This window comes from Tasmannia lanceolata, unplaced genomic scaffold (assembly GCF_043159265.1).
Source record: "Tasmannia lanceolata isolate RefF3 unplaced genomic scaffold, GAP_Taslan_0.1 ptg000002l, whole genome shotgun sequence".
Taxonomy (NCBI): domain Eukaryota; kingdom Viridiplantae; phylum Streptophyta; class Magnoliopsida; order Canellales; family Winteraceae; genus Tasmannia; species Tasmannia lanceolata.
This window is the reverse complement of record NW_027518679.1, coordinates 35,608,467-35,622,003: the sequence shown is the minus strand read 5'-3', so window position 1 is coordinate 35,622,003 and position 13,537 is coordinate 35,608,467. Positions and strand designations below refer to the sequence as shown.

The window sequence follows — 13,537 nt, the reverse complement described above, 5'->3', positions numbered from 1 at the left end:
CCTCCATTGACACCCCTAGCCAAATATTTACATTTCATGCATGAAACAAACAGTAAAAGATATTTTAATAAATTTAATTATAAATGGCATTTTAGTAAATTTGATCATGAAGGGTATTTTAGTAAATTTATTGAAATGTCTAATAAAAATAAGCATTTACTTTATAAACACTCTAAAATTCAGCTTGACCAAACAGCTAGGCCAACCAGACAAGACGAGCAGCCCTTAGTGAAAATTGGAAGCCATGAATGTCCAATGGTTTTCTGTTGGATAATATCATCACCTAATCGACCACTTACTTCCAATCATCTCTATATAAACAATCCAACAAGCTTTCATGGCCAGTACAAACTCTTAGACTCAAAATCTTCTATCTTTTCTATCATTCAAGAGAGAGAGAGAGAGAGGGATGGGTGCTTCTCCTGTTCCATTATCACTTACAATGAGAGCTTTGTTCTTTGCATTGAGTGCCATGCTTTTGTTCCTTGAGCCCACATTAGCTAAGCACGCAGGCATTACCAGGCACTACAAGTTCAACGTAAATTACACGACTTTTCCTCATAGGCTATGTTTCTTTCAACGTAAAAGTGGGTGTAAAACAAATTTTACACCCATTTTAAGTGGAAAACGGGCCACAAAATGGGCGTGAAACAAAATTTACACCCATTTTAAAGACGTAAAATGGGTGTAAAACAAATTTTACACACATTTTTAAGAGGAAAAATGGGAGTAAATTTTATTTTAGGCGGGCGTAAAACAAATTTTACACCCATTTTTAAGTGGAAAATGGGCAAAAAATTTGTTTTACTCAATTTTACATCGAAAGGAGCCCATTAGTATATCCAATGCAAGGACATTAGCTAAGGGAATGTGGGTTTTTCTTCAACTGTTTCTTTTTTTCATTTCTTGCAGATTCAGTATCAAAATGTAACGCGATTGTGCCACACAAAGAGCATTGTGACGGTTAATGGGCAGTTTCCAGGGCCAAGGATTGTTGCTAGGGAAGGTGACAGAGTTGTAGTTAAGGTGGTTAACCATGTTCAGAACAATATCTCCCTGCATTGGTAATGAATCTTCTCACCTTTTCTTTTTTATTATTTATTTAGCTGGTGGGTAATTTTCACTACAGTTATATGACTCAACAAAAATAGAAGCAAAAAAAGGGGTGATAAATCTTTCAATAGCATTACTTAAGCAAGAAGAATTTCAAATAATTTTACTTTCTTGGTTCTAAAAATCACCACAAAAGTCCTTTACTGCAAAGGAGAATGAAAAACTATAAAATACAAAGATATCTTGATTTTTTTTTTTCAAAATCTCTGAAAACATTCGCTACTATGTCATTTTTATCCAAAAAAAAAATGCAAACTATTACCATATTTTAAAAATGGAAATGATATCAGGGCATGTTTTGATAATTGCACTAACTTATCTTGTCCTTTATTATTTAAAGAACTGACAAAGGTTGTTAGAATTCCCAAAAAACTCTCACATGCCAATTAAAAAAGAATAGACAAGCTGAATTTCTGCAATTAATAAAAATGGTTGTGCTTATATCATTTCCCTTAAAAATGTCAGATATATGTGTGATTATGGCTAGGAAATCACCCTCTGAACTAAGGCTCTGTTTCCGTGGACATAAAATGAGCGTAAAATTTGTTTTATGCCCATTTTCAAGTGGAAAAATGAGCATAGAATTTGTTTTACGCACATTTTACAGCAAAAGAAACAGGGAAATCACAACACTATATTCTTAGCTTGTCCAACCTAGTCTAGAGATGGAGTTTGTGGTTTACACTTAGAATCTATATGAGGGACTAATCCTAACTGCCTTGTTTTGGATTGTATGAATGTATGGTGGATGGAAAAATAGGCACGGGGTTCGACAGCTCCGAAGCGGATGGGCAGATGGTCCTGCTTATGTGACTCAGTGCCCGATACAGACGGGCCAAAGCTATGTGTACAACTTCACCATCATTGGGCAAAGAGGGACTCTATGGTGGCATGCACACATCTCATGGTTACGCGCGACCCTCTACGGGTCCATTGTTATCCTCCCTAAGCGCAATGTCCCTTACCCATTTGCCAAACCGTACAAGGAAGTCCCAATCATCTTTGGTAATCACAAACGCGATATTATGAGATGAAATGGATTAGATTCTTAATCCAATGAGCATTAGTCTTCTGCCCTATTTGTTTTGGATTTTGAGAACAGATTGTGAGTCCGGAACTGATTATTGGACTCAAAATAGGCAAAAAACAAATTTTACTCCCATTTTTATACTAAAAATGAGCATAAAATTTGTTTCACGCCCATTTACGTTGAAAGAAACAGAGCCTTAATTTTTAGTCCAATAAGCAATTTTGGACTCGGACTCAAATATACATTTATGCTCTGTTTCTTCCGTTGTAAAATGGGCATAAAGCACGTTTTACAACCATTCTCGACTTTAAAATATGCATAAATTTGTTTTACACCCATTTTAGGATGAAATAAACAGAGCCTTAATTTTGAGGCCAATAATCAGTTTTTGACTGACAATTCTCAAAATCCATACAAACGGGCCTTCATTTCGGGCTTACATGCTTAGATTAATTAATTAACATGAAGTTGTTTATCAGAAAAAATTAACATGAATTCTTTCTTTTTTTTGAATTCCAGGAGAGTGGTTTAATGCAGACACTGAGGCTATCATCAACCAAGCTTTGCAGACAGGAGGAGGCCCGAATGTCTCCGACGCCTACACCATTAACGGACTTCCCGGGCCTCTGTATAATTGCTCTGCAAAAGGTGACTCTATGTTTCTAATACATTTCACTGGTGTGGGAAGATCCATTTGGGTTTGGTGAAACAAGCTACACACAAACATCATATGTTGCAAAAATGGATAGTCCAAAAGCTTTAGCTGTTAGAATTCGTGTTATTTAATCATTCATACTTCAAAGCTCTCCCACTTTTTTGGGGATGGCCATACACGTGGCACGTGTCTGGCACATGTAACCCCTCTTTTCCAGGTTGTCCATACACGTGGATTTTTAACATCAAGGAGTTGTTGGGTTTTGAACCCATGACCTATCATGAGGCAATTGCTCTATACCATGTGAAACAAACAATTACTCCAAAAGCCTAAGCAGTTAGAGTTGTGTTATTTAATCATTTATACTCCAACATTGACCTCTATCCTTTTTTATTTTGGATGGTGGAGGACAGATACATTCAAGCTCAGTGTGAAGCCAGGAAAGACTTACCTCCTCCGCCTGATCAACGCTGCTCTCAATGATGAACTCTTCTTCAGCATAGCCAACCACACAGTCACTGTTATGGATGCCGACGCCCTCTATGTGAAGCCCTTTGAAACTGATACACTCCTCATAACACCAGGCCAAACCACCAATGTCCTCCTCAAAACCAAACACAATTACCCAAATGCAACCTTCCTCATGGAGGCAAGACCCTATGTGACCGGCCTCGGTACCTTCGATAATTCAACTACCACCGGAATTCTCGAATACGAACACCCCAATTCCTCCTCAAATGTTAATATCAAGAAACTCCCCCTCTTCAAGCCAACCCTCCCACCTCTCAATGACACTTCTTTTGCTACAAATTTCACCCAAAAATTACGCAGCTTAGCCAATGTCCAATTCCCCGCCAACGTCCCCCAAACTATAGACAGACGCTTCTTCTTCACCGTGGGCCTCGGCACCAACCCATGCCCAAAAAACCAGACATGTCAAGGGCCTAATGGCACTAAATTCGCGGCTTCTATTAACAACATTTCTTTGGTTCTACCAACAACAGCACTACTCCAAGCTCACTTCTTCGAGCAGTCGAATGGCGTCTACACAACTGACTTCCCCAAAAAGACTCTCATCCCATTCAATTACACTGGTTCCCCTCCTAACAACACCTTGGTGATCAATGGTACTAAGTTGCTAGTTCTTCCTTTCAATTCGAGCGTCGAGCTAGTGATGCAAGATACTAGCATTCTTGGGGCGGAGAGCCACCCTCTCCATCTACACGGCTTCAATTTCTTCGTCGTTGGACAAGGATTCGGAAACTTCAATCCCAATAGGGACCCTTCCAGCTTCAATCTAGTTGATCCCGTCGAGAGGAATACTGTTGGGGTTCCTTCGGGCGGTTGGGTTGCCATTCGCTTTCTAGCAGACAACCCAGGTTTGTAACAAAATTTTCGTAAGCCATAGCTTAATTTTTTTTTCACACGAAGTAGCATATGATCCCATGAAGAATGGCCCAGTAGATAGTATGTACACTGGATCAGGATATATAGCAGAATGATCATAGTCAGATTATAAACAAAATGAGATCCACCATCTGCTACATTGATCATTCCTCTATACACTTAATTCAGTGTTCTGTATTCACTGTTACTCTTCTAGGTTTCGCCCTCTGTTTTCTCTTAAAAACAACTTCATTTAAGGTAAAGGCAAACAGAAGGGGGTGCAAATGCTATTAAAGGAGGGTGGAAATATCATTCCCCTGTTTGGATTGCACGAAAAACATTTCTTGGGGAAATTTGTTTTCGTAGGATATTTTTATTTTAATAACTTAGAGGGAAATGAAATTGTTAATTATGACTTATTTAGAAGGACGTCAATATAAATTATAGATCCTTATAAATAAATCTTGAAGAGTGGTGGTTCAAGTTGCTTTTTTCATGTCAAATCAAACAATGGAAAAACAAGAAAGTCTGAAAAACTTTTTCTTTTCCAAACTTTTCCGCAAAAATTCTAAAATCCAAAATGGGGGAAATTGTATTAGAATCTTGGGCAAATTCCATACTGATAGTGGGGGTAATACCATCTCCCTCTGACGATACTTATAAACTTGTGCTGACTTGGCATGAATGCTGACATGGCAACAGGTGTATGGTTCATGCACTGCCACCTGGAAGTCCACACCAGCTGGGGCTTGAAGATGGCGTGGGTTGTGTTGGATGGGAAACTGCCCAATCAGAAGCTGCCACCTCCACCGTCCGATCTCCCACAGTGTTGATCAATCGAGCAAACAGTTTTGGATAGCTGTTACAGTTCAATGAGCTTAACTTATTATTTTCTCCTATACTTCATTTTTTTTTTCTAAAGTTTCTTTTATATCCCCTGCAATGGAGTCTCCGACTAGAAAATTTTCATGAAGAGCAATAGACACTCACATATACTGAAAATGTGCCTCAATTTAATTTTTTTCCCTCATCTTACTGCTAATAAAAATGGATTGTTCTGATATTTGATCTTATTTTTTTGCTATTTTTCGTGCATTTTGGTTCTTCAAATTGTTGTAATTTGCACCAACCATAATGCAATCCGAATAGTTCAAAACCCGGAAATCAAGTCTAAACTAACTCGAGTCAACTCAACTGTGTCACTCAAGATTCAGTAGAAACTAATAAAATCAGAGATTTTCTATTGATCTTTGTTTCTTACATTTTTTAGCATTAATGAGTGTTATATAGAACACTCAAAGGGATAATGATAGCAAGAGATGAACACAATGAGAGAAAGTAATAAAGATAGAAATCCTAACTACTAAATATTGCGTAGCTGCTAATGTATCCAAACTACCTAATCTACACCAATGATCCAACAGTGAGATCTTAACTCAATCAAACGGTGAGGCCTCACACATTCTAACATGCCCCCTCAAACATACGTTTGATTACAATTAGATATCCTCGATAAGAAATACAAAATTTGCCAATCTTGGTTCACACTACTGATGTCCACTAAAGATGTTAGATGATGGACCAAACTCATCAATGGCGGAATTGCAGGAGAATTAACTTAGGGTTTGCGAATCCGTAACAAATTCGTAAGCTAGGGTCAAACATAGTGTTTCAAAACGCATGTCAAAATGCAACCAAAGCAAATCCTCGCCTACTCGCACAGCATGGGAGAGCCAAAGAAGTTTGGTTGACTCTATAAGGTAAAATGCGGACTCGGACAAGAACACTGCACTCCTAAAACAGAGTTGACCTGGGAGAGTCAACCTCGGGTTGGGTTGGATCTGGTTGAGGTCAACCCTAGCCCAACCCGAGTTACCATTCCCTTAACCCTAACCTGACCCAACCCGACCCTCTGGACAAGGATGGTCAACCCTAAACCAACCCGCCTCCAAATCTATCAACCCTAACCAACCCGTCTAACCCATTTTTTCCAAATCAGTCGGGTTGTGTCAAGTTGGGTTCGGGTTACCCTAGGGCTAAACAAAAGAAATACTAAAAACAACATAACCCTAAGAAATCACAATAAAATTAGAGGACGGAGGTTGGGTTCGGGTCAAGTTGCCCAAGGACTCAACCCAAACCCAACCCAAAATTAAATTGGATTCCTTTTTTCCAACCCTAACCCAACCCAAACAGAGTAATTGCCAACCCAACCTGAGCCAAAATTGGGTTGAGCCTGTATGGTTGTTGGGGTTGAGCCCAACCCAAGTTGCACCCCTAAATTATCCCCCGCTCCCCCCCACCCCCACCGCATAGAAAAATCGTACAGAAAAGGGTTCCCACCAAAATTTGAAATTAGACCCAATTTTCATACTATGTTTGCATCTGGCCGGGATCCTCTAATTACACAACTCCTAATCCCTACACAACGACACATCCTCCTCCAAATTCTTGTTCTGATGTCATAACTGGACAAAACCCAGATCTTAGATTTAGAACCTCATTCGTCCCAAGAAAGAAAAAAAACCGAGAGTTTTCTTCTTTTTTCTTTCTCTCTCCCTCCCCCTACTCCTCTGTTCAGCTCTCACTTTGCTTGGAAGCAATCAGAACATGAATAGAAATGAATAATACCCAGAAGAAAAAAAAACACAAGTACAAATCAGAAACCAATGGAATAAAATGTTTCACCCCATTATTCTAAATTCCCATGAAAAGTACAACAACAAAACACAACAGAAAAAAAAAAAAAAAAAACAGAGAAAATAGGTTACATATATCTACAGACTAGAAACACACAACAACATTCAAGCGCAAGCTTCCCGTCTAGGCGCCAAAGCAAAGATTGATTCCAAATCAGGTGGGTGGAAGTACCCATTCTTAGGTGGCTCATTCCGTTTCTCAAACACCGTCGATCTCTTCCTAGGCGGCGGCGGGCAAATCACCGCCGTCGGTATCCGATATACACCGTGCTTCGGTGTAACGCACCCGTCCTCCGTCATTTCCTTTCGCTCTCGCTCATCCTCCATTGAGAAAACAAAAATAATTCAAAAGAGAAAGAAAGGAAACGGCAAAAACAGATAGAGAGGGAAAAGAGTTTGAACTTGAAATTTGAGGGTTACAAGTTCTTAATTTTTGTAATGTGGTGGCTTGTTAAGAAAGCTAGTGAGGAGTACTTACGCGGCTTTATCTACGTGGAGGGCTTACGTGGCTTTTGGCTTTCTAGAAAAAAATACGGCGCGAAATTAGTCGGTGGGAGGGCGGGAAAGTGCTGGAAAAGGGAATTTGAATTTCGGATTTGGGGAAATTTTATTTTAGTCCCTTTTATTTCGTTTGGGCACCCCCTTCTAGTGTAAAAGGTTAGTCATAAATACACTAGAAGGGGCTGGCTAAGGGAACTAAAGGGACTGAATATATTACTTCCCTTTTTTTGTCCGAGTTCAAGAAACTTCAGTGCGAGTGGGGCCCACGTGAAGCTGAAATACGTGCTTTACAACTGTATTTCGGCTCTGCTTGAGTGGGGTTACGTGCGGTCAGTAAGTGGGGCCCAGCATCCATTGTATCCGCTCGAGAGCTTTCCATTGACGTGGATTATCTCCCATTGCCAGTCCAAAACCGATTATTGGACTCAAAATTAAGTCCAATAATCGATTTTGGTCGAGATTACACGCATGTACATGTGGGTCTCAATCGGTTGTCAAGATCCAAAACAAACACCGCCTTAATTTTTAGTCCAATAATCAATTTGGGACTCACAATCAGTTCTCAAAATCCAAAACAAAAACAAAAAAGGGCCTTAATATTATGACAACTGATTGGGAGTACCAAACCGATTCTTGGACTTGAAATTATGTCTAAAATTGTGTCTAATAAACTGTTTAGCACTCATAATTGCTTGTCATAATCTTAAACGAACATGATGTTAAGCTTGTTTGTTTTGGATTTTGAGAACCGATTGTTAGTCCAAATCTGATTATTGGACTCAAATTTAAGTTTCATTTTTAGTCCAATAATCAGTTTTGGACTAGCAATCGGTTCTGAAAAATCCAAAACAAACAGGGCCTGGACCTTGTAGTATGATGAGACTATAGGAAGAATAATACAAAAATCGTAAGACTATATGTATGGGACACCCTCTGCCTTTGAATTGTCGGAATAAGGAATTGGAATCAACATCTTATTTCGATTCCTATTTTGATTATTCTAAAGAAATTTCAATTCAACCAGGGTGGAATCAGAATACCACATGGAATCCATTTCAATTTCACCGGCAAGCGTAGTTTATTTTCACATATATAGATGCATATACCAGTGTAATATATATACATTTATACACACATTCATAACAAAAGAAAAATCAAATGGGATTTGCTAGGAACCATCACAGAAGGCATTTAGCGGCTGCTCTCTCATGCAACGGCCGGCCTGCTAAATGCCCTGCGATGGTCCCTAGCAAATCACAAATCAAATAGAGAATATGATGGTCTATTCATGGCCATTAGATTTTATCAAAATTAAATTTTAGGTTTTTTTTCTCAAGTTAATTTTTGAGTTTGGATTTGATCCGAGTCTACACACATAAGTATATGGATAAAGTCTAAAGTTGTATGCACACACATGTACACACATATAGATATGTATTAAGATAATTAAAAAGAATTTTCTAGTTTTGGGGAATTTTAAAAAAAATATATAGAATGTCATGTTTTATTTTATTTTTTTGGATCATGGATAATTATGGATTTCGAATCCATTTTTTGATTTATGATTAGATGCATAAATCTATTTTATTTTAAAAAAATAATTTAATTTTTTTTTATCTTTGGAATTTATTTTATTTCGAGTCCCCAATCTGCTTTCTTTTCGTTTTAAAGATATATTCACTTTGAGTAATAAAATTAATGATTGGTTTCTAAAGGTTTCTATTTATAATTGATGAAATTTAAATTAGATAATTTTAGATTTAATTATTTATAAAATAAGAAAGATTGAGGAGGATCTACAAGCTGAATTAATGTTTTAGAAACATGGAGGGAAGATTTATAGTATTTGAGAAAAATATTTTTTTACAGATTAATTTATTAGTTTTTATAAGATTTTTTACATGATGGTTGATCATTTATTATGCTTTTTATGACTAATAAAACCTTCAAAATAGCTAATGAGGCTTGACACTTTTAAAAAATAAATAAATAAATCATAGCACATAATCTCAACTCAACTCAACTCAACTAAGCCTTTGTCCCAAAATAGTTGGGGTCCCAAAAAAATAAAAATATATATCATAGCACATAATATGTTTTCCATAAATTAAAATTTTCGAAGATTTAATTTTTTAAATTCAAAATTTGAAAATATACGATCTTGTAATTGCTAGGAGAATCAGGGTTCCAATTTTTAATTGCATAAATAAGCTTCTACAAAATTCTCCAATTGTCAACACATTATTTCTATTAAAGTAATTTCTTATTAATAATTTTTTCTAAAAGTATTATTATGTATTTGGGTAAGTTGGATCATGATTTCATAGTTTTTTTATTAATTTAAATTCCTTTATAATAATAATTTTTGTGTTGGCCTGTGTGGGCACTAGGACCTAGATCGGAGTTGGTCGGTGGTTCTAGGCCCGTGTGCCATCAATGCCCAAGACACCGCAATGATGCTACTTAATAAAGATAATAGTTATACTTTTCCCATCACCAATTGGTTTGGGGATAGTTGGTAGTGCCACAATCCTACAAGTGGTATCAGATCATGGTCGGGTATTCGAATCCCCCTGGGGTCATAGTTGGGGGTGGGGGGAATTGTTGGCTTAGGTGGGCACTAGGACCCAGATCAGAGGTTGGCTGCGTGGTCCTTGGCCTGTGTGCCTGTGTGCCAGTAATGCCCAAGACACCGCAATGGCGCTACTTAAGAAAGATAATGGTTGCATCTTTACCATCACCAATTGGTCTTGGGATAGTTGGTAGCGCCACGATCCTACATTTTAAACTGTTGAAATCACCATATTTAAAGATATGTGAATATTTTAATAATAATTTAATTCCTCCGCCCAGTATATTTTGTCTAATTTTTTGAAGAATATCCAATTCCTAGTCTTATGTGAATTTTCTGATATTTCTTTTTTTTTATTATGGATTACACACATATGGATGTCGACTTATTAACAATAATTTTATCGATTTTTGTGGGGACTATGGGTGAATTTAATATTTCACACGTAAATCATATTTACTGATAAATTAAAATATTTTACTCATGAGTCTCATGCATTGTTCTAACCAATGGAAAATTGTATTATTTCCGTCATTAGCATTTGCAATCAGCATTATCCTAGGATACTTCTCCTACAATAGGTCTATGTGTGTAGTAAAAGCACTTAAACTTGGGCCCTGATGTAGCCACGTTGCAAAGAAATGTGAGGATAAGAATTTGGAAAAAATCCAAGTCTAACATGTCTCTAAACATTACCATTTTGATTTTATGTTTTGCTTTATGGGAAGAGTCCAAAAATAGTTTTTATTTGTTGTTTTAAGAGCTTTAAAATATAGTAAAGTCTAATGTTGTTAGAAATTTAGAAATTAAGTAAGGTATAGGAGTTTGTTTAAAGTGGGAAATTTATGTGTTATTTAAACCCTTACCGTGCAAGGGTGTTTCCCAGTATTAGACTTTTTTCTAACAGCGTGTTGATGAAATGAAAGAAAGGTAAGGGATTTTCTTCTTTTATTTTTCCCTTTGTGGATTCAAAGGTTTTACGATCAGTGTTCAACAGAGATCAACATCGACTTGTTCTTCACACGCCCGGCTACGCCAGGTGGTATCAGAGCCCTGCTACTTTCATGGCTTCCCACAGAAAATGACAAAATCATGAAACCGTGACAGTAGATATGTTCAATGCTCTACAGTCTATTGTCAATCAAATAGTGGAGCAATTGGCACGGTTGAATCCTATTGAACACGATTAACCCCATATCGACAACTGTAATCGACGACGGCATGATCAAGCTCTATGTCGAGTTCCACGCCCCGGTCCTAGAGTTACTGATTTTTCTTACGATGATTGTCTTAGCGAGGATGATTTTGAAGACATCATTCATCTGAGATATGTCATGGTTGTGCTCTGCAAGCCATGGTTCATGATCGCGACTACCATATTAAGGTGGATTTTCCCATTTTCAACGACCGACTTCATATAGAAGACTTTCTTGATTGGTTTACGGTGGTTGAGAGATTTTTCGACTATATGGAAGTGCACAAGGAGAAGAAGACGAAACTTGTGTCTACCAAGCTTAGAGGAGGAGCTTTGGCATGGTGGGAGTAACTTCAACTCTCTCATACAAGGATGGGAAAACGACCAATCCGAACATGGGAATTGATGCGTCGGATCCTTCGTGAGAGATTTCAACCACTCTTCGTGAGAGTGATAGAAACTGGGTCTCTTGAGAGAAGAGTTTCATTTTGTCTCTTGAGAAAGAGAGGAAGAGTAGCTTTGTAGAAAGTGAAAGTGAAAGAGAACGTGAAATCTTTTAGTCTCTTGACCCTTTCTTGTAGAGAGAAATAATTGCAAAATATATGTGTAGGAGAAAGATAGTTTTCTTTTTGTCTTTTTATAAAGAGGAGGGGAGAAAGAGACGTTGGAGAGGGAGTTCCCTTTTTAGTTTGCATTTGAAAAGAGAAATTTTGGAGAAGATTCACTTGTCTTTGGATTTTGTTTGGCTTTTTTTTTTAGAAAGAGAGGGATGGAAAAGCTTGAGTTGCTAAAAAAGGAGAAACATTTTGAATAGAATAGAGAAAGACATGGTTGGCTAATAAAGAGCTAAGAAAACTTTCAACTTTGACTTAAATATGTAATTTACTAAATGGAAGATAATAACTTATTTAGTAATATTACAATAATTTTAAAAAATTTCCAAGTTTTTTATTTAAACTAACTTTGGTTTTAAAAATTTTAGGTGTTTACAAGCAGATACTCTTCCAACAATATCAAAATTCAGACACGGAAGCGATCCACGCGAGATTAAACAAGAGAGTTGTGCCTGCTATCATCTAGGAATGAAATTGCGAAGACCGAGACGCAATGCATAGCGCACCACATTGATGGTCCTCACCAGGAAATCTATGATAATGTAACTCTTCACCTAGTTTGGACACTATCTGAATCCGTGAAGACGACCGAGCGAGTGGAGAGCATGCTCAATCGTCTGGCTCAGAGGACTTTTTGCATGAGTCAAGCCATGATAGAAACACCTCAGATGGAAATTCCGACAACAAAGGAGAAGGCAATTTTAGATCTTCTTGTTGGGATAAGCAAGCCGGTTTAAGCGTCCCAACACGAGGGAGAGGACGCAGAGATGTTCCTTCTACTTCGACAACTACCCAAGTCCCACGGCTTGATCCGTACGAGTCATAGTTCGAGCAGCAGATCGTATTCTAAAAGTACAACTAATTGGGTCACAAATCCAATAGTGTCCCTAAGATGGTTGGCGTACCATAAATCTAGTCATTGACGACGAACATGAAGAGGAACAAAATACAGAAGATTTTATTCCTATTGCTCTTGTGCTATCTTTGGTGATGCATCGTGTTATATGCACATCAAAAGTAGAAGAGTTCACACAACGCAACAATCTCTTTAAGTGCAAGTGCATGGTCAAAGAAAGAGTTTGCAACATTATCGTTGATGGATGTAGGATGGAGAATTTCATGTCAAAGGACATGGTAAAGAAACTCAAGTTAATAACAGAGAAACATCCTACTCCTTACAAGCTTGGCTGGATTTCAAAGTATAATTAAAAAGGTAATTGAATGATGTCGAATCCCTTTTGAAATTGGTACTTACAAGGATGAAGTTTTATGTGATGATATAAATATAGATACATGTCATATTATGTTGGGGAGGCCCTGGTAATTTTGCAGGTATTTCGTATTTGAGAATATCTAAATGTAATCGTTGGATTATGTGGTGGAACAAGTATTTTGGATAAATTAGGTAGATCAGATGGATTAGGATGATCTTCTTCATATCTTATCATTATCTCAATATTGTTTATCAGTAAATGCTTATATAAGCACTCATTATTGTTAATAAAGATTACCCAAGATTATTTACATTCTTGTGGTTCTATTTGCTCCTCATCTACTAATTCTTATTCATGTACTTATTGTGGTAGATTAGGATATCACAAATCTAGATATAGGTTTAGATTTGAAAAATCTTGCAAGTTTGTATGGGTTAGAAAAGATACACTCTACAGAACAAACTTGGTTGGACCCAAGTTGGTTTGGGTTCCAAAATCCCTCACATCAATCTTAATCATGATTGTATTTTAGATTTAGGGGTTCGTGCCTAAATGCTA

The 13,537-nt window shown here is 37.3% G+C and overlaps 1 protein-coding gene across 1 annotated transcript; it reads left to right on the top strand.

Moving 5' to 3' along the window:
- Positions 1–366: 366 nt before the first annotated feature.
- On the top strand, positions 367–5,241 carry LOC143884381 (laccase-17-like). Its single transcript, XM_077387913.1, has 6 exons — positions 367–538; positions 913–1,064; positions 1,874–2,118; positions 2,663–2,791; positions 3,212–4,177; positions 4,887–5,241. The coding sequence occupies exons 1-6, from the start codon at positions 410–412 to the stop codon at positions 5,015–5,017; spliced, it is 1,752 nt and encodes a 583-aa protein (XP_077244028.1). The 5' UTR covers positions 367–409; the 3' UTR covers positions 5,018–5,241.
- The last annotated feature ends 8,296 nt before the right edge of the window (positions 5,242–13,537 follow it).

Coding starts and splice junctions, on each gene's coding strand:
- LOC143884381 (XM_077387913.1), top strand. CDS start 410: ATGGGTGCTTCTCCTGTTCCATTATCACTTACAATGAGAGCTTTGTTC. Junction 539..912: donor CCAGGCACTACAAGTTCAAC/GTAAATTACACG, acceptor CATTTCTTGCAG/ATTCAGTATCAAAATGTAAC. Junction 4,178..4,886: donor CTTTCTAGCAGACAACCCAG/GTTTGTAACAAA, acceptor ACATGGCAACAG/GTGTATGGTTCATGCACTGC.